The sequence below is a fragment of the Teleopsis dalmanni genome, chromosome 2, assembly GCF_002237135.1.
Source record: "Teleopsis dalmanni isolate 2A chromosome 2, ASM223713v2, whole genome shotgun sequence".
In the NCBI taxonomy this organism is placed as follows: Eukaryota; Metazoa; Arthropoda; class Insecta; order Diptera; family Diopsidae; genus Teleopsis; species Teleopsis dalmanni.
Window position 1 is genome coordinate 193,710,704 of NC_051847.1, and position 9,774 is coordinate 193,720,477.

General features: G+C 30.3%; 1 protein-coding gene across 1 annotated transcript in view; it reads right to left on the minus strand.

Annotated features, from left to right (window-relative positions):
• Positions 1 to 6,938: 6,938 nt before the first annotated feature.
• The window catches only part of LOC119676473, a 6,518-nt gene continuing 3,682 nt past the window's right edge, over positions 6,939 to 9,774 (minus strand). The window contains exons 2-3 of the mRNA XM_038087712.1: positions 7,745 to 7,972; positions 6,939 to 7,667 (exon numbers count right to left, since the gene is read on the minus strand). Of these exons, the coding sequence (XP_037943640.1) occupies positions 6,939 to 7,667; positions 7,745 to 7,972 (957 nt within the window). The remainder of the gene's footprint in view (positions 7,668 to 7,744; positions 7,973 to 9,774) is intronic.

A 9,774-nucleotide genomic window follows, 5' to 3' on the forward strand; every position in this document is an offset into this window, starting at 1 on the left:
TGTAATTGTGACCTCATCAACTTCAACAAAAATAACATACTAAAAAAAATAATCAGTTTTCGTAATCATTAGGATTTAAATATCAAAAATGGAAATAAATAACTACAATTATTTCAAGATATATAGTGTTTTCAAAAATCTCTCCAATATACATTTAGTAATTTTCATTACTTATTTAGTTGACCATTATAGACGTGAGAAGTTCTGGGTCGCTTCGAGTAGGCTCCGCCAGCGAGTCCGATTAATTGCTTGCTGTCGCCAGTTGGTAGATCGAGTGCCTCCAAATCGTGCCCCCAAATCGCTGGTTCTTCCACCAAAAATGCGAACGTCCTCTACCGCATTTTCCACCTGTGGGTTCCATATCAAACCCCTTTCTAGTCGGAGCACTTGCACTTAGTAACACTTAGTAATTTTATTAAGTGAAAATCAGAACTTCAAAACAACCTAATACGGGTTGTTAAATCTTTTAACATCTTTATTAAAGGCACCAAGTGTAATAGGTTGATTAAACGAAATTAATATGAATCAATATTTTATATTACTTGGCTTTACTTCTATTCACCAACTTGAAGCTACGAAGTTCCCCCGGTCCGTTTGTGGTTGGCATAAACGCTTTTTAAATATTTATGCTTTTATAAGTTATTATAATCTAATCACTACTATAATGGTTTGCATACTTATTGACGATAATCGCCCTAGTTTCCAATTTGTATTAAAATTAATTATTTCACCAAAACATATCATCATCAAAAGCGACAGTGTGAGACTTAAACCCAATAAAATCTCCTCTTCGGAATGAATGAATAAATGAATTCTAGTAATCAGTGGAGAAAGATTAGTGAACTATATTCATCTAAGCTAGAAAGCATGGGCATGGCGCAGGTAGTCCAAATTAATTAAAATAGTCATTAACGTCATATCTGATGTTAAAATCAAATTTAATATAAAAAGTCTAACTAAATCCATCCCATTTTATTCAGATAAAATAATAGATCTTTTGTTCATACCGATAAGCATTCTGACAAACTGTCAAAAAAATTCTTACCTAAAAATCTATTTATTTAGCGGCCAAAGTCGAGCATTCATAAGAAAAAATGAATTTAAATTATCTCACCTTCTGATTGTTAAAAAGAAGTCGTTATTTCTCTCCTCACATTTGTATATACTAGTCATCAGAGAGAACTTCAGGAAGTATTGCAGTATTCTCGCGGATTCAATTAATAAGTTCTTAAGGTCTAGTCTTGTTATAAGAGCATCATGTTAACCGGGAAGCTACATCTGACCTAAGTGTCTTCTTTTTGTTATTGATAAGCTGAAGAAAATAGAGATAAGTACGTCTGCTAACGATCTCTAAGGGAACATAAATCGGAAACCCTACGGCAACAACTAGAGTAACACCAAAGCCAAATCTTCTACTTTGTCATTTTATTCAATCTTCTATGATCAAGAACCCAAATAAAACTGTTACCAGCTAGCCGGTTTAGCTCAATTTTTTGTATTTTTTTGTTTTGTTCTTTGTTTTTGTTCTTTTTTTATTCTTTTTTTTGTTCTTTTTTTTTGTTCTTTTTTCTTTTGTTGTGCGGTGGAATGCTTTATGCACTTGTCAAATCTACCGTCATCCGCCTGGTGTGCCGCCCGACTCCATAACACATTAATATGTAAAACGTTGACTAAAACACCCCCTCTTTAGAAAGACTTATAATCTTATAATTTTTTGGAGTAGTGAAATTCATTATTTCATTTATTTATTTTTATTTTTGATGCTTTCTATTGGGGTCAAAATAAGATTGTTGGATGTATGCAGCGAAACAAAAAACTAGGAGTACAATTTAATTGTTTTTGAAATGACAGTAAAAATAGTCGAAGCTTTTAATAGTAATACACCTGACTTCATAGAAAAGGTGAAGTCTATATAAGTGGTATATATTTATTTATATATATATATTTATATACATTTATTAGTACTGCCATAACTTGGAGAACTGCCAATTACAAATGGTAAGGCTTTCTGCGTGTATTTTTAATATAATTGCTTTTAAGGTGTGTACGGTAAATACAAACATAATTATTTTATATATAAATATATATGTGTATGTCTATATATATATGAAGTATACATCGCTTTCTACATTTTAATATATTTTTAATCTGTAATTTTTTTATAAAATATTTATGCACTAAAAAGACGGCTCTACTGCCTCAAAGAACGTTTCTACTATAATATGGTAAAAGCTATAAATTTTTAATAACATTTTATGTTGTAAAAAAATTTACATAAAATATTCATAAATAAAGAAAATCAAGGAAATATCTATATATAATATATATTTCAGCATATAATGTAAATATTTTTATTTCGCGTAAGACCATTGAAGCGCCAATTTTTTGCAATACCTAGACTTCAATAATGAATACAATGAATGCAAAATGATTACAACACCTACAAAAACAAGAAAAAACTGCAGTACTTCTAGCTTGATTTAACTGCAGATACAAAGATACAAAGCAAATATGAGTTCATAAAATTAAATTATTAGCAATAATAGAAATAATAATGAAGCCCACGTTTAGCGATTTCTAAGCCGGAAAATAACGCCAGCCTGAGTTCCAGCCAATAAATTGAAGCATATAATTATGTTCTGTTTTATTCAAATTAATTGGAATTAAATTTGAAATTGCTAATATTGATATACACATCATGTGATAATTATATAAAGAATTTAAATTATATCAACATTACTTTGTATATTTATTTTTTATATTTTTTTTTTTTAATTTTTAATAAAATGTTTTTATTAGTATTTTTGAAATTTGACTGGTTTCGCTTGACTTGTCATTTTGGTGCAATTGCCACACATTTCAATCATTTCAAAATCTTGATTGATTTTTATAAAATCAAAAATATCTTTAAAGTAATTTAACACAACAAATAATTAACAAATTTTGCATGTACAAACGCCACAATTACAATTTTGATTACTGAAAGATACCAAAATTTGTTGGAAAAGTGTGGCAAGTCTCGGTTTGAGGCAAATTACAAATTCTTTCGCTGTTCAAGCGTGCGAAGTAGTTAATTTATGTTATTAACTTGGCTTATTAAACACTAATAGTCAAGGTCAACACTATTTAATGAATTTTTCTTTTATTTCAAATGTAGCCAATATAGTCAATGTAGCTACTTGGGCTTAGTTACTGCCTTAAGTTGCTCTAGTAAGCAGTAAAATTGAAATGAATAACCTCTTTAAGTCAATTTTTTTAGCATTTTTCCTAGCTTCGAATGTAAACGGGTTTCATTTATAAAAATGAAAGTTTAAATTAAAGTTGAAATATAATAATTATAATTTAAAATTCCTATATATAACAATATTCAATAGTCTCACATATCTATTTTTACACATATCTATATTATAATTGCAATGAAAGCAAATTTATTGTAGAATATATCAAAAAATTGACAGGTTAATGTCACTGTCAAATAGAAAAATTAAACTTAAACATGCACTGTTAATAATGTTGTTGTTGTTGTGGTTTGAGTTAGTACTATTGTGCACTTTTACTCTTTTGTGGCCGGTGGGCTTATCCCAACCCCACACTAAGCATTAACTATACTAGAATTCATATCGTTTATTTGTCGTTTAATTGATGACGGACCGTAGGTCAGCATATATTCCTGTGGGTCCTGAGGTGAACTTAAGGTTTGTTAGGGCGGGGCTGTGGAGCTATCAACTTTTGTGAATAACGTTAGAGCCGATTCTTAGATCTCTGTGCATGTCTGTTGTTCTAATATACCATGAAATCTTAAATAGTCTTCTTATAGCCAGGTTTTGTGCTATCTGTAAATGCTTTATGGCAGTATTTGAAGCTTTGCTCTATGTACAGTTGGCCTAATTATTTGGGTATATAGTAACTTTCTATTTTTGAGGTTGAAGTGATTATTATTGAACAGTGGCTTTAGAAAATGTAAAATTTTAGAACAGATATTCCGTCAAACGTGATCCCCAAATATTTTATGCTTTCCTCTCACTGTATCTCCGTGTCATCGTCGCACAGTGTGACAAAACAAAAATTAAGCGGTCAGAGTTCGATATTTTCAGAACCAGTAGAGTATTTTCATAAAATATAGTCTTTGGGATGATCTTTCCCTATCGGCCTACCGGAACCCTCCAAAATTTTTGCCCAAACATGGGGCATTTAATGATATCCCAAGACTACTCAAAAACTATGATAGGAAGAAAGCTGAATTTTGGTGTCCAAAAAACTTACATTATTATCTAGATTACAAAATTTTTTCATGGTTTTCCGTCCACTGTTACACCCACCACTCATACAAAAATCACTTCAGCTAAAAAATTCAATAAATTAAAATAATATAAAATGAATTTTTGTTGTTGTGGTTCACTACTGTTCAAAAAAACCTCTCTATTATTTTAATTAATTGAATTTTTGGCTAACCGTACAGTTGTTTCGAGTATTGCTAACTACCCATCATCAGTGGTCTTGGAAATTATTTCTTATATATAATTATTCGTAAATATTTTTTTAAGACAGCAAGGGTTGAACTTGTGCCCTGCCAAATTTGAAGTTCAGAGTAAGTATTCATTAGTCAACTGACCCAAAGCCGTACTTGATTTGTTTGTTCAAACTTGGAGTTTTTTGTTTATCTGCTGTGAAAGTTCATTAACAAATTAACATGCTATAAAATTTTTAAATGTTTATTTTAAATTTTTTTTTATATATTTTTAAAATGTTTTTTTTTATATATATATAATCTGGCTGTAGTTCCCTTCTTCTTAATTATTTAACGTTTTATATGTTTACGTTTAATATTTTTTATTTTTTATTATACTCTATATTTCTATCGTCTATATTGTACAATACGTTTTTTTATTTATTGTATAGTCAATACACTTCAATACCTCCATCCATATGCAATTAGCTCAACTTAAAATTATTACTGTTGCCTGCTTTTAGGCTTAAATGTATTCAATTTCATTTAGATAGAATTTGTTTGTTCAATACACAAACCAAAATTGTCTTCTATGTTTTGAAAAACATTGCATTTGCGGACATGTGACATAAAAATGAATGAAAGCTGCTGAAGCGGTTCTAAACTTTTAAAAAATAAATGGATCTGATAACATAAATGCGACAAACATAGATATAGAAATACATGTAATTTGCCTTTTTAAAAAATCATCAATTCCGAAAAGCTGCCCGACGCAATGAGGTAAACATATATTTCTATGTTTTCATTGATGGGTTTATAAAATGAATATACTTACTAATTTTTGCTTATTTAAAGAAATTATTATCAGCGGACAAAATTTCTGTAAAAAAAAAATAAATTTTTAAATTAATAAATTGCTTAAAATACAGATCCGAAAAACCAAAGGGTCTCTATTCAAGAATATATTTACTAGTTTTTACTTATTAAAAGAAATTATTGTCAGTAGACTTAAATTCTTGGAAAACAAATTATTTATGGTATAAACTTGACTAACAAATTCTATCCGAAAAGAGATTCGACAAAAAATAGAAGTTGATCTCTACACGTCAGAAAATAATATCTCAATTATAACGGAAGCACTACAGGAACCAGATCTCATTTTATAGGTTGAGAAAAAAAAGGACCTTAGGCACTCACTTGAATGAAAGGTATGTTATCATCATATTTTAATATTATCATATACAAATAACACACAGATTGCGAATGCTGAAAAATAAAATGGCTCCCTTTGATTTCATAGAAGTCAGCTTGAGTAGCCAGCGAAAATCACAATGAGCTTTGGATTATAGAACAATTAAGGCATTCAAATGCTGGTTTTAACACAATGATCTTAAGTGTTCAAAACATACAAAAGAGTTGTTCAATGTTCGTAATACTGACAGACAGCCAAGCGGATATCAAAGCACCAAACATCAGATGACCTCAAGACTGCCTTGATAAGCTAAAGCTGCTTGGCGAATCAAATCAGGTGTCGATTCTTTGGATTCTTTCTTTGATGGTGCAGGAACCTTTTTGTGGACTAACAAAAGAAAAACTTAGGATCATCATAGAAATCCTAACAGGGCACTGTAAACAAACTATAGATAATATGAAGAGAATGAGGAGCCGAACACTTATGTACTGTTAGAATGCCATGCGCTAATGCACATGTGGAATAGGCTTCTGGGAATATATACTCTTACGAAAAATACTCTTACGGAGGGTCTCTAAGCCCTGACGCAACAGAGCTTAGAGATCTACTCTAAACCCAGAAGGGGCACAATAGAAGGGGGTCGCAGTGACACATCCCCTAACAACAATAATAAGATTTGGCACCAACTTTTAATACCAAGTATAATCTGTAATATCCGCTTTATACCCGCTTTCGAGACGAAAGGATTATCAGTGTAGTGTAATTTGTTGTTTTTATATATACAAAATTTTGTTTCTTTTTAGATTATGGGGAAATAGAGTGGAAGGGGTTACTAACTTGCCACTGAAATAATTCCAAAACCAATGATAATGGGTATTTGACAACACTCTAAACAACTGTGTGGTCAACCAAAATTTCACTATTGCTCGATAAAACCTCTCTATTAAAAACAATAAACTATATTAATAATTTTATTTCTTTCGTCAAAACGCATTAAAAATCAATTTATTTAATAAAAAATAATAATATATTTTTTAAAACATATTTTATTTAATTATTTAAGTATTTTTTGTTTTGAATACAAGATGTTCTTATAATACTTTGGAAAAATGTGTTTAAAAAAAAAATTTTATGTAAAAAGAAATAAATAATAAAAACTGCTAAAACTAATTTGGATAGTATAAATTATATACTTATTTAAATATTTCTAAAACTAAAGAATTCTTAATTATTTCACTTATTTAATAGATATTCTTATTTCGTTTAAATGTAGTTATGATGTTAATGAGAATTGAGCTTTTAGGCATTGATGAGAATTGCCGAGCGAAATCTACGGTTTTTTGGTTTGGATACAATATTTGGTTTACCTTTAATGGGACGTTCACCCTTTGGACGTCTACGCAGACGATTGGGTTTAAAACTTATATTCTCATCAAAATTCGGTCGAAATGCCGCGGCTGATGGATGTGAAAGAAGGCTGGGTTCATGAGCTTCGGTACGCACTGCTTTCAATGCTTCGTCAAGTAATTTTTGTTGATCTTCAAGATATTTTTCAATTTGTTTCTTTGACGCAACTCCTTTGAAACGATCGCTTGTAAAAGGCTTTCCTCTGCTAAGAAGATGTGCTGCAACACCTTCGTAATCTTCATGTTCAGGTTCAAAAACATTATAACCGTTATTTACGGTGAGGCTAGCTTTATGTGGACCAATCGAACCGTAAGCATCTCTATCAAATTCACTGTACTTATGCAATGGCACATGTTTCTTAGGACGTATATCAGGGACACCTATTTCAGTTGAGAGATTTGGGTCACTAAAGCTATTACTGCTTTTGAAGGGTGTTATGCTAGTATATTTGCCATGTTTGATATGTGTGGATGATACTTTTTTAGGCACTGTAATAGGGTGTTGTACGTGTATCTGTGTACCAATAGTGAATTCATTATTATCATTTTCCTTTGAAGTATATTCATGCGATTCGGTAGAATAGTCATTAGCGAAATGTTCCTTAGATGTTTCTTCTTCCTCCTGTAATTGAGTTTACATTTGTAAGAAATACATGGATTTTAATATTTGCTTGAAGTTGTGTATGTAATATTACTTACTGAATTATATGGTCTAAATAGTGGTTTCTTTCCATAAAGTTTTGAAAATTCATTTCGTTTACTTTCCTCAGGCAACAAATCACTGGAATATGAAATTGGTGAATAATCAGGCTGATGGTGGAAATAGTGTAAAGCGGGTGAAGACAACGGTGTATAGTAAGTTCTTTTATAATACGAAGACTGTGCCTTGATGCCAAATATCGTGCTACACAGCAGTAAAATGATGTGCTGTAACGTGAACGAAAATTAAAGTTTAATGAAACTAATTAAAAATTTATAAAAAATGTATAATAAACATAAATAAACTGCGAATTGCGAAATAATGCTATTCAATGCATTTTCATGTCCGGCTTTACAATATTAGCTTTCTACCATAAAAGAGAAATGAAAAGTGCATTAATCATGCAGCTTAGCGCTCTCGTGTTATATGCAATAATTAAAAAATAACTAAAAAATTATGAAATTATTAACAAATGGCATTTGCCAAGTTCAAAGTTCAAAGCCCGCTTCACAATTAATTCATTTTCATTGAATTTACATTGTTAAATTTGTTAATTGAAAAGCTCTTAAATATTAATAAAATAATAATAATAGTAATAATTTTGTTGATTGTGTAACTTGATATATGGCTTATACATATAGCTTATATGTGGCTTGATATGTGGCTGATGGCGAAGTCAATTTTTATTAGCAATTAAATATGTTGGTAAGATAGATCAAATACTGACATGACATTTGGATAAATAGAAGCCAAGTGATTTCGTTTTTTATACTATTTTTTTTATAATACATCATAATTTTGTCAAGTTTTGCCAAATTTTATTTAAACTTAATAAAACTCTAACCAAAACATTTCATTTGATGAACCAAGTGACAATTGTATAGCCCCTATTAGCGTTCAAGTGTGGCATACATAACCTTCAAGCAATCATAAAAACATAATTGATGTGAAAGATTTCGATATCCGCGAATTCCACAGTTTCCATCCACAGTATCTCCACTGTACAGATACGGATATCGTGATCCACTCCATCGAATATACTCCTAAATATACTCCACTCCTTTGTAAGTACGATGAATTATGAAAGATGATGTTCATAATTAACGTTCATACGTTCTCACTCCTAGCTTAGATAAAATTGAAAGCTCAAATACTAAACTCCCATTATTTTTACCCCCTGATTACTTGAATGTGATATCAGTCAAATGTCTTTTACAGTCTGATATCGTGATCCGCTCCATGCAGTATACTCCTAAGAAGTCCCACTCCTTTGTAAGTACGATAAATTATAAATGATGATGTTCATAATTAACCTTCATACGTTCTCACTCCTAGCTTAGATAAAATTGAAAACTCAAATACTAAACTCCTAATATATTTACCCCCTGTTTACTCGAACATGGCCTCAGCCAAATGCTTTTTACAGTCTGATGGCTAAGGTCTTCTCAACTCGTTCCTAAGAGGGGTTGAAGTCTCACTACATAGCTGTTTGATCATCTACAGTATGGCGAGTTCATTTGAAATTAATCAAAATCTTCACTTAAATGGATGAAATTGAAACTGAATATTAGAAAAACATTTATTTATCGCATTTTAACTGAACATTTCATTCATTGTGATTTGATGACTGCTTTTATAATGGATTTTAAAACTGTAACATATAAATAGTATATATTTTTAATATAACATAACCGTAGCTCCCATTATTAAAATCAAAATGCAATCTGTACAACTGTGCTTTTATACTATAATTTAAAACTGATATATATATGAGGAATTTATATATTTTTTCTTATAGCTATACTATATAAAAAGCGTTTATTATAAAAACAAAAGATCAACAAAAAATTTTACTAAAATATATGATTTAAGTACAATATCTGATTACATCAGTTTATTGCATGTATCTTAAACTTGTAATCATGTTGAACCCAGTAAACGCACTAAAACCACCTCTTAGGAATAAATGGAGAAAAATTTACACAGCAATGTGTAAACTTCATTCCAGTAATTAGGGAAGAGAGATATA